We start from the raw sequence: 15,781 nt of genomic DNA, 5'->3' as shown, positions 1-15,781 counted from the left end.
CACCCTCGTACATCACCCACTACTAACTCCCTCACCACTCACCCCACTACTCACCCCACCATCTCACCCCACCTAGCTCACTCCCACCCACCACAACCACCACCCCACACTCACCCACCACTCACCCACACTCACCCACTCACTCACCCACACTCACCCCACTACTCACCCACCACTCACCCCACTACTCACCCACCACTCCCCACACTCACCCACTCACCCACTACTCACCCACTACTCACCCACCACTCACCCACTACTCACCCCACCACTCACCCACTCACTCACCCACTACTCACCCACTACTCACCCCCACTCACCCTCTACTCACCCACCACTCACCCCCCACTCACCCCACCACTCACCCACCACTCACCCACTACTCACCCCACTACTCACCCACCACTCACCCACTACTCACCCACTACTCACCCCACCACTCACCCCACTACTCACCCACCACTCACCCACTACTCACCCACCACTCACCCACCACTCACCCACTACTCACCCACCACTCACCCCACTACTCACCCCACCACTCACCCACCACTCACCCCACTACTCACCCCACCACTCACCCCACTACTCACCCACCACTCAGCCACCACTCACCCACTACTCACCCACCACTCACCCCACTACTCACCCCACCACTCACCCACCACTCACCCCACTACTCACCCCCACTACTCACCACCACTCACCCCACTACTCACCCCACCACTCACCCCACTACTCACCCACTCACCCCACTACTCACCCACCACTCACCCCACTACTCACCCACTCACCCCACTACTCACCCCACTACTCACCCCACTACTCACCCACCTATCCATTGACCCTCTCCCCATCTCTCCCCCCTCTCCCCCCCTCCCCCCCCCCTCTCTCCCCCCCTCCCCCTTCTCTCCCCCCTCTCCCCCCCTCCCCCCCTCTCTCCCCTCTCCCCCCCCCTCTCCCCCCCCTCTCCCCCCCCCCAGACTCAGTGCCAGTGGAGGCAGCCTCCCGGCAAGGAGATCTACCGCAAGTTAAACATCTCTGTGTATGAGGTGGATGGCAGGGACCACAAGGTGAGCAGGCACCGGGGTGGTGGTGGTGAGTGGTGGTGGTGGTGGTGAGTGGTGGTGGTGGGTGGTGGTGGTGATGGTGGTGGTGAGTGGTGGTGGTGGTGGTAGTGGTGGTGGTAGTGGTGGTGGTGGTGATGGTGGTGGTGGTGAGTGGTGGTGGTGGTAGTGGTGGTGGTGGTGATGGTGGTGGTGGTGGTGATGGTGGTGGTGGTGGTGGTGATGATGGTGAGTGGTGGTGGTGGTGGTGAGTGGTGGTGGTGGTGGTGATGGTGGTGGTGGTGGTGAGTGGTGGTGGTGGTGGTGGTGATGGTGGTGGTGATGGTGATGGTGGTGGTGATGGTGATGGTGGTGGTGATGGTGGTGGTGGTGATGGTGGTGGTGATGGTGGTGGTGATGGTGAGTGGTGGTGGTGGTGGTGAGTGGTGGTGGTGGTGGTGGTGATGGTGGTGGTGATGGTGGTGGTGAGTCGTGGTGGTGGTGGTGGTGATGGTGGTGATGGTGGTGGTGATGGTAGTGGTGATGGTGATCATGGTGATGATGATGGTGATGGTAGTGATGGTCATGATGGTAGTGGTGATGGTGATGATGGTAGTAATGGTGATGGTGGTGATGGTGGTGGTGATGGTGATGATGGTGATGATGGTAGTAATGGTGATGGTGGTGATGGTGGTGGTGGTGGTGATGGTGATGATGGTAGTGATGGTGATTGTGGTGATGATGGTGATGGCTGTGATGTTGATGATAGTGGTGATGGTGATGGTAGTGAGGTGATGATGGTAGTGATGGTGGTGATGGTGATGATGGTAGTGATGATAGTGATGATGGTGGTGGTTATGGTGATGATGGTGCATTGTGATGATGGTAGTGATGGTGATGTTAGTCATGGTAGTGGATAGTTGGTGATGATGTGATGTGTGATGGTGATGGTGGTGATGGTAGTGATAGTGATGGTGGTGATGGTGGTGATGGTAGTGATGGTGATGATGGTGATGGTAGTGATGGTGATGGTGTGATGGTGATGTGATGTGTATGTGGTGAGTGATGTGGTGGTGTGATGATGATGGTAGTGATAGTGGTGATGATGGTGATGGCTGTGATGTTGATGATGGTGTGATGTTGATGTGATGGTGGTGATGCTGATGATGTGTGTGTATCTAGTCATGGTGATGGTTGTTCCACAGATCTACTGCCAGAACCTGTGCCTGCTGGCGAAGCTCTTCCTGGACCACAAGACGCTGTACTTTGGTGATGGTGATGATGGTAGTCATGGTGATGATGGTGATGATGGTAGTCATGGTGATGGTTCCCCCCCAGATCTACTGCCAGACCTGTGCCTGCTGGCGAAGCTCTTCCTGGACACAAGACGCTTTACTTTGATGTGGAGCCGTTCATCTTCTACGTCCTCACCGAGGTCGACCGCCTGGGAGCTCACCTTGTCGGCTACTTCTCCAAGGTGATCACACCTCGTCATGAGGAGGTGGTGGTGGTGGTGGTGGAGGTTGTGGTGGTGGAGGTGGTGATGGAGGTGGTGGTGGTGGAGGTGGTGTTGGTGGAGGTGGTGGTGGGGGAGGTGGTGGTGGAGGTGGTGGTGGTGGTGGAGGTGGAGGTGGTGGTGGAGGTGGTGGTGGTGGTGGAGGTGGTGGTGGTGGTGGTGGAGTTGGTGGAGGTGTTGGTGGTGGAGGTGGTGGTGGTGGTGGAGGTGGTGGAGGTGGTGGTGGTGGTGGTGTTGGTGGTGGTGTTGGAGGTGGTGGTGGTGGAGGTGGTGGTGGTGGAGGTGGTGGAGGTGGAGGTGGTGGTGGTGGTGGAGGTGGTGGAGGTGGTGGTGGTGGTGGAGGTGGTGGTGGTGGTGGTGGAGGTGGAGGTGGTGGTGGTGGTGGTGGTGGTGGTGGAGGTAGCAGTGGTGAAGGTGGCGGTGGTGGTGGTGGTGGTGGAGGTAGTGGTGGAGGTGGTGGTGGTGGTGGAGGTGGTGGAGGTGGTGGTGGAGGTGGTGGTGGTGGTGGTGGAGGTGGTGGTGGAGGTGGAGGAGGTGGTGGTGGAGGTGGTGGTGGTGGTGATGATGACGATGCTGCTGCTGATGACGATGTTGACGATGATGATGATGATGACGATGTTGACGATGATGATGACGATGTTGACGATGATGATGACGATGTTGACGATGATGATGATGACGATGTTGATGATGATGACGATGTTGATGATGATGACGATGTTGATGATGATGATACTGCTGATGATGACGATGTTGACGATGATGATGACGATGATGATGATGATGATGACGATGTTGATGATGATGACGATGTTGATATTTGATGATGACGACGAGGTTGATGATAATGATGACAATGTTGATGATGATGTTGATGATGTTGATGATGACGATGTTGATGTTGACGATGTTGATGAAGACGATGTTGATGATGATGACGATGTTGAGGAAGACGATGTTGATGATGACGATGTTGATGTTGACGATGTTGATGATGACGATGTTGATGTTGACTATGTTGATGATGACGATGTTGATGTTGACGATGTTGATGGTGACGATGTTGATGATGTTGATGATGACGATGTTGACGATGACGATGTTGATGATGACGATGTTGATGATGACGATGTTGATGATGACGATGTTGATGATGATGATGACGATGTTGATGATGACGATGATGATGACGATGTTGATGATGACGATGTTGATGATGACGATGTTGACGATGACGATGTTGATGTTGACGATGTTGATGTTGACGATGTTGATGTTGACTATGTTGATGATGACGATGTTGATGATGACGATGTTGATGATGACGATGTTGATGTTGACGATGTTGATGTTGACGATGATGATGAAGACGATGTTGATGATGACGATGTTGATGATGACGATGTTGATGTTGACGATGTTGATGATGACGATGTTGATGTTGACGATGTTGATGTTGACGATGTTGATGATGACGATGTTGATGATGACGATGTTGATGATGACGATGTTGATGATGACGATGTTGATGTTGACGATGTTGATGTTGACGATGATGATGAAGACGATGTTGATGGTGACGATGGTGACGATGTTGACGATGTTGATGTTGACGATGTTGATGATGACGATGTTGATGTTGATGATGTTGATGTTGACGATGTTGATGTTGACGATGTTGATGTTGACGATGTTGATGTTGACGATGTTGATGTTGACGATGATGACGATGTTGACGATGTTGATGGTGACGATGTTGATGGTGACGATGTTGATGTTGACGATGTTGATGATGATGACGATGTTGATGTTGACGATGATGACGATGTTGATGATGACGATGTTGATGATGACGATGTTGATGATGACGATGTTGATGATGATGATAATGTTGACGATGTTGATGACGATGTTGATGATGACGATGTTGATGTTGATGACGATGATGATGACGATGTTGATGATGACGATGTTGATGATGACGATGTTGATGTTGTCGACGATGTTGATAATGAAGACGATGTTGACGATGATGACGATGATGACGATGTTGACGATGTTGATGATGACGATGATGATGTTGTCGACGCTGCTGCAGGAGAAGGAGTCCCCGGACGGTAACAATGTGGCCTGCATCCTCACCCTGCCTCCGCACCAGCGGCGGGGCTACGGCAAGTTCCTCATCGCCTTCAGTGAGTCGCTCACACACACAGACACACACACATACATACATACACACACATACATACAGTCACATACACATACATACACACACACACATACACACACATACACACACAGACACATACATACAGTCACATACATACATACACACACATACATACACACACATATATATACATACACACACATACACACATACACACACACATACACACATACACACATACACACAGTCTCACACACACACACACACAGTCACACATATACACATACATACACACATATACATACAGTCACACAGACACACACACATATACATACATATACATACACACATACACACATATACACACACACATACACACACATGCACACACACACAGACACACACATACAGACACACATAGACACAGACACATACACACACACATACACACAGACACACACACACAGACACACACACACAGACACACAGACACACACAGATACACACAGACACACACACAGACACACACAAACACACACACAGACACATTCACAGACACAGACACACACAAACACACACATACACATTCACAGACACACACAAACACACACACACAGACACATTCACAGACACAGACACACACAGACACATTCACAGACACACACACATTCACAGACACACACACAGACACAAAGCTCCCCCAGGTAGCCTCTAGCAGGGCTGCAGGGGCAAGTGCTGTGGTTAGTAGCAGCAGCGGCTACACGTCCCCCCTCTCCCCCCTCCCTCTCCCCCCCTCTAACCCCCCTCTTCCCCCACATCTCCCCCCCCTCTAACCCCACATGTCCCCCCCTCCTCTCCCCCCCTCCCTCCCCCCCTCCCTCCCCCCCTCCAACCCCCCCTCCAACCCCCCCCTCCAACCCCCCCCTCTAACCCCCCCTCTAACCCCCCCTCTAACCCCCCCCTCTAACCCCCCCCTCTAACCCCCTCTCTAACCCTCCCTCTCTAACCCTCCCTCTAACCCCCCCCTCTAACCCCCCCCTCTAACCCCCCCCCCAACCCTCCCCCAACCCCCCCCTAACCCCCCCCTAACCCCCTCTCTAACCCCCCTAACCCCCCCCTAACCCCCTCCATAACTCCCCACCTAACCCCCCCCCCTAACCCCCCCTCTAACCCCCCCCCTCTAACCCCCCCTCTAACACCCCCCTCTAACACCCCCCTCTAACACCCCCCTCTAACACCCCCTCTAACACCCCCCCTCTAACCTCCCCCCTCTAACCCCCCCCCTCTAACCCCCCCTAACCCCCCCCCCTCTAACCCCCCCCCCTCTAACCCCCCCCTAACCCCCCCCCCCCCTAACCCCCCCCCCCTCTAACCCCCCCCTCTCCCTCTCCCCCCCCCCTCCCCCCCCCCCCCCCCCCGTGTGTAGGCTACGAGCTGTCCAAGCTGGAGCAGACTGTGGGCTCCCCGGAGAAGCCGCTGAGTGACCTGGGCAAGCTGAGCTACCGCAGCTACTGGTCCTGGGTGCTGCTCGAGATCCTCCGAGACTTCCGAGGCACCCTCTCCATACGCGACCTCAGGTGCCCCCCCCCCTCTCACTTCCTGTGCCACGCCCACTTCTCTCTCTCACTTTCCTGTGCCACGCCCCTCACTTTCCTGTGCCCCGCCCCCTCACTTCCTGTGCCCCGCCCACTTCTCTCTCTCACTTCCTGTGCCCCGCCCACTTCTCACTCTCTCACTTCCTGTGCCCCGCCCACTTCTTTCTCACTTCCTGTGCCCTGCCCCCTCACTTCATGTGCCCCTCCCCCCTCACTTCCTGTGCCCCGCCCACTTCTCTCACTTCCTGTGCCCTCTCCCTCACTTCCTGTGCCCCACCCCCTTCTCTCTCACTTCCTGTGTCCCGCTCCCTCACTTCCTGTGCCACGCCCACTTCTCTCTCTCACTTCCTGTGCCCCGCCCCCTTCTCTCTCTCTCACTTCCTGTGCCCCGCCTACTTCTCCCTCTCTCACTTCCTGTGCCCCGCCCCCTTCTCTCTCTCACTTCCTGTGCCCCGCCCACTTCTCTCTCTCACTTCCTGTGCCCTGCCCCCTTCTCTCTCACTTCCTGTGCCCCACCCCCTTCTCTCTCTCTCACTTCCTGTGCCCTGCCCCCTTCTCTCTCACTTCCTGTGCCCCGCCCACTTCTCTCTCTCACTTCCTGTGCCCCGCCCACTTCTCTCTCTCACTTCCTGTGCCCTGCCCCCTTCTCTCTCACTTCCTGTGCCCCACCCCCTTCTCTCTCTCTCACTTCCTGTGCCCTGCCCCCTTCTCTCTCACTTCCTGTGCCCCACCCCCTTCTCTCTCTCTCACTTCCTGTGCCCCGCCCACTTCTCTCTCACTTCCTGTGCCCCGCCCACTTCTCTCTCACTTCCTGTGCCACGCCCACTTCTCTCTCACTTCCTGTGCCCCGCCCACTTCTCTCTCTCACTTCCTGTCCCCCCCCCTCACTTCCTGTGTCCCGCTCCCTCACTTCCTGTGCCCCGCCCACTTCTCTCTCTCACTTCCTGTGCCCCACCCCCCTCTGACTTCCTGTGCCCCGCCCCCTCACTTCCTGTGCCCCGCCCCCTACTATTCTCTCTCACTTCCTGTGCCCTGCCCCCTCACTTCCTGTGCCCCTCCCACTTCTCTCTCTCACTTCCTGTGCCCCTCCCCCCCTCACTTCCTGTGCCCCGCCCCCCTCTCACTTCCTGTGCCCCGCCCCCTCACTTCCTGTGCCCCGCCCCCTCACTTCCTGTGCCCCGCCCCCTCACTTCCTGTGCCCCGCCCCCTCACTTCCGGTGCCCCGCCCACTTCTCTCTCTCTCACTTCCTGTGCCCCGCCCCCTTCTCTCTCACTTCCTGTGCCCCTCCCCCCTCACTTCCTGTGCCCCGCCCACTTCTCTCTCTCTCACTTCCTGTGCCCGCCCCCTCACTTCCTGTGCCCCGCCCACTTCTCTCTCTCACTTCCTGTGCCCCGCCCCCCCTCTCACTTCCTGTGCCCCGCCCACTTCTCTCTCTCACTTCCTGTCCCGCCCCCCCTCACTTCCTGTGCCCCGCCCCCTTCTCTCTCACTTCCTGTGTCCCGCCCCCCCTCTCACTTCCTGTGCCCCGCCCTCCTCTCACTTCCTGTGCCCCGCCCCCTTCTTACTTCCTGTGCCCCGCCCCCTCTCACTTTCTGTGCCCCCCTCACTTCCTGTGCCCCGCCCCCTCACTTCCTGTGCCCCGCCCCCTTCTCACTTCCTGTGCCCCGCCCCCCTCTCACTTCCTGTGCCCCCCTCACTTCCTGTGCCCCGCCCCCTCACTTCCTGTGCCCCGCCCCCTCACTTCCTGTGCCCCGCCCCCTTCTCACTTCCTGTGCCCCGCTCCCCTCTCACTTCCTGTGCCCCCCTCACTTCCTGTGCCCCACCCCCTCACTTCCTGTGCCCCACCCCCCTCTCACTTCCTGTGCCCCGCCCACTTCTCTCTCTCACTTCCTGTGCCCCCGCCCCCTCACTTCCTGTGCCCTGCCCCCTCACTTCCTGTGCCCCGCCCACTTCTCTCTCACTTCCTGTGCCCCGCCCCCTCACTTCCTGTGCCCCTCCCCCCTCTCACTTCCTGTGCCCCGCCCACTTCTCTCTCACTTCCTGTGCCCCCGCCCCCTTCTCTCTCTCACTTCCTGTGCCCCGCCCACTTCTCTCTCACTTCCTGTGCCCCTGCCCCCTTCTCTCTCTCACTTCCTGTGCCCCGCCCACTTCTCTCTCACTTCCTGTGCCCCGCCCCCTTCTCTCTCTCACTTCCTGTGCCCCGCCCACTTCTCTCTCTCACTTCCTGTGCCCCGCCCACTTCTCTCTCTCACTTCCTGTGCCCCGCCCCCTTCTCTCTCTCACTTCCTGTACCCCTCCCCCTCTCTCACTTCCTGTGCCCCGCCCCCTTCTCTCTCTCTCCCACTTCCTGTGTCCTGCCCCCTTCTCTCTCACTTCCTGTGCCCCACCCCCTTCTCTCACTTCCTGTGCCCCCCACCCCCTTCTCTCTCTCTCACTTCCTGTGCCCCGCCCCCTTCTCTCTCTCTCACTTCCTGTGCCCCGCCTACTTCTCCCTCTCTCACTTCCTGTGCCCCGCCCCCTTCTCCCTCTCACTTCCTGTGCCCCGCCCCCTTCTCTCTCTCACTTCCTGTGCCCCGCCCCCTTCTCTCTCTCTCACTTCCTGTGCCCCGCCCACTTCTCTCTCTCACTTCCTGTGCCCCGCCCCTTCTCTCTCACTTCCTGTTCCGCCCCCGCCCACTTCTCTCTCACTTCCTGTGCCCCACCCCCTTCTCTCTCACTTCCTGTGCCCCGCCCCCTCACTTCCTGTGCCCCGCCCACTTCTTTCTCACTTCCTGTTGCCCCCGCCCCCTCTCTCTCTCTCACTTCCTGTGCCCCGCCCCCTCACTTCCTGTTGCCCCGCCCCCCTCACTTCCTGTGCCCCGCCCCCCCCCACCTCAGCCAGATGACGAGCATCTCCCAGGGCGACATTGTGTCGTCGCTGCAGGCCATGAGCATGGTGAAGTACTGGAAGGGCCAACACGTCATCTGTGTCACACCCAAGCTGGTGGAGGAGCACCTCAAGAGCGCCCAGTATAAGCGGCCGCCCGTCACAGGTCAGTGGACGGTCAGCGGCTGGTCAGTGGACGGTCAGCGGGCTGGTTAGTGGAGGGTCAGCGGCTGGTTAGTGGCTGGTCAGTGGACGGTCAGCGGGCTGGTCAGTGGCTGGTCAGTGGAGGGTCAGCGGCTGGTTAGTGGACGGTCAGCGGATGGTTAGTGGCTGGTTAGTGGAGGGTCAGCGGGCTGGTTAGTGGACGGTCAGCGGGCTGGTCAGTGGACGGTCAGCGGCTGGTCAGTGGGCGGTCAGCGGCTGGTTAGCGGCTGGTTAGTGGAGGGTCAGCGGCTGGTTAGTGGACGGTCAGCTGCTGGTTAGTGGACGTGGTGGTGGTGGTGGTGGTGGGCGTGGTGGTGGTGGTGGTGGGTGTGGTGGTAGTGGTAGTGGGTGTGGTGGTAGTGGTGGAGGTGGTGGGCGTGGTGGTGGTGGTGATAGTGGTGGTGGGTGTGGTGGTGGTGGGTGTGGTGGTGGTGGTGGTGGGTGTGGTGGTGGTGGTGGTGGGTGTGGTGGTGGAGGTGGTGGTGGTGATAGTGGTGGTGGGTGTGGTGGTGGTGGGTGTGGTGGTGGTGGTGATGGTGGTGGTGGGCGTGGTGGTGGTGGTGGTGATGGTGGTCGTGGTGGTGATGGTGGTGGGTGTGGTGGTGGTGATAGTGGTGGTGGGTGTGGTTGTGGTGGTGGTGGCCACACCATCACCCTGTGCCTGTGTGTGCCACGGTGCCGGTCTTCGTGGACTCAGCACTTGCCCCCTGCGTTCTTTCAGAGAGGCTACGTGGGTGACCTTTGTCTTTGCAGTGGACTCGATGTGTCTCCGATGGGCCCCCCCCAAGCACAAGCAGCTGAAGATGTCCAAGAGGTGAGGCCGGCGGTGCCGGTGGACGCCGCCGCCGGCGCCGGCCTCACCGCCACCACCGCCTCACCGCCACCACCGCCTCACCGCCACCACCGCCTCACCGCCACCACCGCCTCACCGCCACCACCGCCTCACCGCCACCACCGCCTCACCGCCACCACCGCCTCACCGCCACCACCGCCTCACCGCCACCACCGCCTCACCGCCACCACCGCCTCACCGCCACCACCGCCTCACCGCCACCACCGCCTCACCGCCACCACAACAACAGCAGACAGACAGTGTGTACGAGTGGTGGGTGTAGTGGTTAGCGCACTGTGTGTGTCTGTGTGTGTGTGTCACTGTGTGAATGTAGGAGTGGTGGGTGTAGTGGTTAGCGCACTGTGTGTGTATCTGTGTGTGTGTGTCTGTGAATGTGGGAGTGGTGGGTGTAGTGGTTAGCGCACTGTGTGTGTGTGTCTGTGTGTGTCTGTGTATGTGTGTCTGTGTGTAGTGGGGAGTGGTGGGTGTAGTGGTTAGCGCACTGTGTGTGTGTGAATGTAGGAGTGGTGGGTGTAGTGGTTGGCGCACTGTGTGTGTGTCTGTGTGTAGTGGGGAGTGGTGGGTGTAGTGGTTAGCGCACTGTGTGTGTATGTGTGTGAATGTAGGAGTGGTGGGTGTAGTGGTTAGCGCACTGTGTGTGTGTCTGTGTGAATGTAGGAGTGGTGGGTGTAGTGGTTAGCGCACTGTGTGTGTATCTGTCTGTGTGAATGTAGGAGTGGTGGGTGTAGTGGTTAGCGCACTGTGTGTGTATCTGTCTGTGGGAATGTAGGAGTGGTGGGTGTAGTGGTTAGCGCACTGTGTGTGTATCTGTCTGTGTGAATGTAGGAGTGGTGGGTGTAGTGGTTAGCGCACTGTGTGTGTGTGTCTGTGTGTAGTGGGGAGTGGTGGGTGTAGTGGTTAGCGCACTGTGTGTGTATCTGTCTGTGTGAATGTAGGAGTGGTGGGTGTAGTGGTTAGCGCACTGTGTGTGTATCTGTCTGTGTGAATGTAGGAGTGGTGGGTGTAGTGGTTAGCGCACTGTGTGTGTGTGTCTGTGTGTAGTGGGGAGTGGTGGGTGTAGTGGTTAGCGCACTGTGTGTGTATCTGTCTGTGTGAATGTAGGAGTGGTGGGTGTAGTGGTTAGCGCACTGTGTGTGTATCTGTCTGTGTGAATGTAGGAGTGGTGGGTGTAGTGGTTAGCGCACTGTGTGTGTATCTGTCTGTGTGAATGTAGGAGTGGTGGGTGTAGTGGTTAGCGCACTGTGTGTGTATCTGTCTGTGTGAATGTAGGAGTGGTGGGTGTAGTGGTTAGCGCACTGTGTGTGTATCTGTCTGTGTGAATGTAGGAGTGGTGGGTGTAGTGGTTAGCGCACTGTGTGTGTGTGTCTGTGTGAATGTAGGAGTGGTGGGTGTAGTGGTTAGCGCACTGTGTGTGTATCTGTCTGTGTGAATGTAGGAGTGGTGGGTGTAGTGCTTAGCGCACTGTGTGTGTATCTGTGTGTGTGAATGTAGGAGTGGTGGGTGTAGTGGTTAGCGCTACGCTGCGCTATGAACCTGGCGACCTGAGTTCGATTCCCCCTCACGGCGACCACCACTCACTGACGATTCTCTGAACGTAGTGGTGGTGGTGTAGTGGTGGTGGTGTAGTGGTGGTGGTGTAGTGGTGGTGTAGTGGTGGTGGTGTTGGTGGTGGTGTTGGTGGTGGTGTAGTGGTGGTGGTGTAGTGGTGTAGTGGTGGTGGTGGTGTAGTGGTGGTGGTGTAGTGGTGGTGGTGTAGTGGTGGTGGTGTAGTGGTGGTGGTGTTGGTGGTGGTGTAGTGGTGGTGGTGTAGTGGTGGTGGTGTAGTGGTGTAGTGGTGGTGGTGTGGTGGTGGTGGTGTAGTGGTGGTGGTGTGGTGGTGGTGGTGTGGTGGTGTAGTGGTGTAGTGGTGGTGGTGTAGTGGTGGTGGTGTAGTGGTGGTGGTGTAGTGGTGGTGGTGTAGTGGTGGTGTAGTGGTGGTGGTGTAGTGGTGGTGGTGTAGTGGTGGTGTGGTGGTGGTGGTGTAGTGGTGGTGGTGTAGTGGTGGTGGTGTAGTGGTGGTGTAGTGGTGGTGGTGTTGGTGGTGGTGTAGTGGTGGTGGTGTAGTGGTGGTGGTGTTGGTGGTGGTGTAGTGGTGGTGGTGTAGTGGTGGTGGTGTAGTGGTGGTGGTGTAGTGGTGGTGGTGTAGTGGTGTAGTGGTGGTGGTGTAGTGGTGGTGGTGTAGTAGTGGTGGTGGTGTAGTGGTGGTGGTGTAGTGGTGGTGGTGGTGTAGTGGTGGTGGTGTAGTGGTGGTGGTGTAGTGGTGGTGGTGGTGTAGTGGTGGTGGTGGTGTAGTGGTGGTGGTGGTGTAGTGGTGGTGGTGGTGTAGTGGTGGTGGTGGTGTAGTGGTGGTGGTGGTGTAGTGGTGGTGGTGGTGTAGTGGTGGTGGTGGTGTAGTGGTGGTGGTGGTGTAGTGGTGGTGGTGGTGTAGTGGTGGTGGTGGTGTAGTGGTGGTGGTGGTGTAGTGGTAGTGGTGGTGTAGTGGTAGTGGTGGTGTAGTGGTGGTGGTGGTGTAGTGGTGGTGGTGGTGTAGTGGTGGTGGTGGTGTAGTGGTGGTGGTGGTGTAGTGGTGGTGTAGTGGTGGTGGTGTAGTGGTGGTGGTGTAGTGGTGGTGGTGGTGTAGTGGTGGTGGTGTAGTGGTGGTGGTGTGGTGGTGGTGTAGTGAACATAGCTAGCACTGGGGGAGAGACAAAGGCGGCCGGGAGTGGTGATGGTGTTGCCTGTAGTGTGATGGTGTTGCCTGTAGCGTGTTGCCTGTAGTGTGACAGTGTTGCCTGTAGTGTGTTGGTGTTGCCTGTAGTGTGATGGTGTTGCCTGTAGTGTGATGGTGTTGCCTGTAGTGTGATGGTGATGCCTGTAGTGTGATGGTGTTGCCTGTAGTGTGATGGTGTTGCCTGTAGCGTGATGGTGATGCCTGTAGGGTGACGGTGTTGCCTGTAGCGTGATGGTGTTGCCTGTTGGTGTTGCCTGTTGTGTGTTGCCTGTTGTGAAACCAACATTAAACAAAACTTTTAGATTATCTGCCAGTACTGGTGTGTTTTATTTGTGTGTGTGTATGTGTGTGTCTGTATGTGTGTGTGTCTGTATGTGTCTGTCTGTATGTTTGTGTTTGGCCTGGCACAAGCGTCGTGGTGACGTCACTGCCACTTAGTGGCGAATGGCGGTTGTTGTATGTTTGTGTATGTGTGTCTGTGTGTGTGTCTGTGTGTGTGTCTGTGTGTGTGTGTCTGTGTGTGTGTCTGTGTGTGTGTGTCTGTCTGTGTGTGTCTGTGTGTGTGTCTGTATGTGTGTGTGTCTGTATGTGTGTGTGTCTGTGTGTGTCTGTATGTGTGTCTGTATGTGTGTGTGTGTGTGTCTGTGTGTGTGTGTGTCTGTATGTGTGTGTCTGTGTGTGTCTGTATGTGTGTGTGTCTGTATGTGTGTGTCTGTGTGTGTCTGTGTGTGTGTGTCTGTATGTGTGTGTGTCTGTATGTGTGTGTGTGTCTGTATGTGTGTGTGTCTGTATGTGTGTCTGTATGTGTGTCTGTCTGTGTGTCTGTGTCTGTCTGTGTGTGTCTGTATGTGTGTGTGTGTCTGTATGTGTGTGTGTGTGTGTGTCTGTATGTGTGTGTGTCTGTATGTGTGTGTGTGTGTCTGTATGTGTGTGTGTCTGTATGTGTGTCTGTATGTGTGTGTCTGTCTGTGTGTGTCTGTATGTGTGTGCGTCTGTATGGGTGTGTGTGTGTGTCTGTATGTGTGTCTGTATGTGTGTGTCTGTCTGTGTGTGTCTGTATGTGTGTGCGTCTGTATGGGTGTGTGTGTGTGTCTGTGTGTCTGTATGTGTGTGTGTGTCTGTATGTGTGTGTGTCTGTATGTGTGTGTCTGTCTGTGTTTCTGTATGTGTGTCTGTATGTGTGTGTGTCTGTCTGTGTCTGTCTGTCTGTGTGTCTGTGTGTGTGTGTCTGTGTGTCTGTGTGTGTGTGTCTGTATGTGTGTGTGTCTGTCTGTGTCTGTCTGTGTCTGTCTGTGTGTCTGTGTGTGTGTCTGTGTGTGTGTGTCTGTGTGTGTGTGTGTGTGTCTGTGTGTGTCTGTGTGTGTGTGTGTCTGTATGTGTGTGTCTGTATGTGTGTCTGTCTGTCTGTGTCTGTCTGTGTGTCTGTGTCTGTGTGTCTGTGTCTGTGTGTCTGTGTGTGTGTGTCTGTGTGTGTGTGTCTGTGTGTGTGTGTCTGTGTGTGTCTGTGTGTGTGTGTCTGTGTGTGTCTGTGTGTCTGTGTGTGTCTGTGTGTGTGTGTGTCTGTGTGTCTGTGTCTGTGTGTGTGTCTGTGTGTCTGTGTGTGTCTGTCTGTGTGTGTGTGTGTGTCTGTGTGTGTCTGTGTGTCTGTGTGTGTCTGTGTGTGTGTGTGTGTCTGTGTGTGTGCGTCTGGTAAAACCACCCCCTACCTCCTTGTGGTGCCAGACGGGCAACGCTGTCGTGGGCAGAGCCGTGGGGGGAGGGGCCAATTCCGATTGGCTCCTCCCCTCTTTGCATTTGTAACCACAACAGGGGCTAAACGGGGGCTCTGGACAGGTGCGAGGGGCTGGTAACCCCTCCACCCTCAATTAATTACCACTAAACCACGTCTAAAATATCTCATTAATAAGCTTGTGCCGGAGACCCCGTGGGGACAGGCGTCTATGACGTCTTCTGGCCAAACCCCATTTGGCGGAGCCAGGAGATTGAAGGTGTAGGGAATTCCAACAAGACCTACATCTCTGCTTTATTGACCTGGTCAAGGCCTACGATACCATCAGTAAGCCTGGGCTCTGGGTTGTTCTTCGTGCATTTGGAGTCCCTGACCCTCTGCTCACGATCATTGCATGATGGTGAGCGGGCCCGGGTAAAACTACGTGGCCGGGAGTCAGAGCCATTCCCTGTACACCTTGGGGTGCGACAGGGATGTCCTCTGGCTCCAACATTATTTAACATCTATTTTGAACACGTAGTTTGTGAAGCCTTCAATAGCTGTACCGAGGGAATCTCCTTATGGTACAGATATAATGGGAGGCTGATCGATGCCCGGGTGCAGTCAAGGGATGGCTCCCAATTGCTAAACTACATTACGTATGCCGATGATTTGGTAATAGCTGCTCAGTCAGAGGAGGAGTTGGAGACACTTCTGCTGAACCTGGAGCTTGCCACCAAGAGGTGGGGCCTTACCATCAGCCCCACCAAAACTAAGCACCTGCCTGGGTATTTTGTACCATCGGACACTCCACCCCCACAACTCCCAATCGGTGATGGGGCAGTTGTGGAGAGAGTGGAGAGTTTCCCATACCTGGGCAGTGTGCTTATGACTGGCTCCAGTTTAACAGCAGAGGTCTCACTCTGAATCAGTCGAGCGGCAATATCTTTTCTTCGGTCGCATAAGGCTGTGTGGAAGCTACCTGGTCTGTCGCTCCGCACGAAGCTTCGGGTCTTCTCGGTCACGGTCATTCCCTCCCTTCTCTACGCTTGCGAAACGCGGACCCCCTTAAT

General features: G+C 56.2%; 1 protein-coding gene across 1 annotated transcript; it reads left to right on the top strand.

Annotated features, from left to right (window-relative positions):
• Nucleotides 1-983: 983 nt before the first annotated feature.
• On the top strand, nt 984-13,306 carry LOC142923803 (histone acetyltransferase KAT8; the record flags this gene model as incomplete). Its single annotated transcript, XM_076064776.1, has 7 exons — nt 984-1,073; nt 2,252-2,315; nt 2,447-2,523; nt 4,661-4,754; nt 6,159-6,309; nt 9,206-9,360; nt 10,152-13,306. Coding segments are annotated over 7 exons (696 nt in total), but the record flags the coding sequence as incomplete, so codon positions are not given.
• Between the last annotated feature and the right edge of the window lie 2,475 nt (nt 13,307-15,781).

This window comes from Petromyzon marinus, unplaced genomic scaffold (genome assembly GCF_048934315.1).
Source record: "Petromyzon marinus isolate PM22_M1 ecotype Great Lakes invasive population unplaced genomic scaffold, UKy_Petmar_22M1.pri1.0 PM_Scaffold_70, whole genome shotgun sequence".
NCBI lineage: Eukaryota > Metazoa > Chordata > Hyperoartia > Petromyzontiformes > Petromyzontidae > Petromyzon > Petromyzon marinus.
This window is presented reverse-complemented; position numbering and strand designations above follow the sequence as displayed.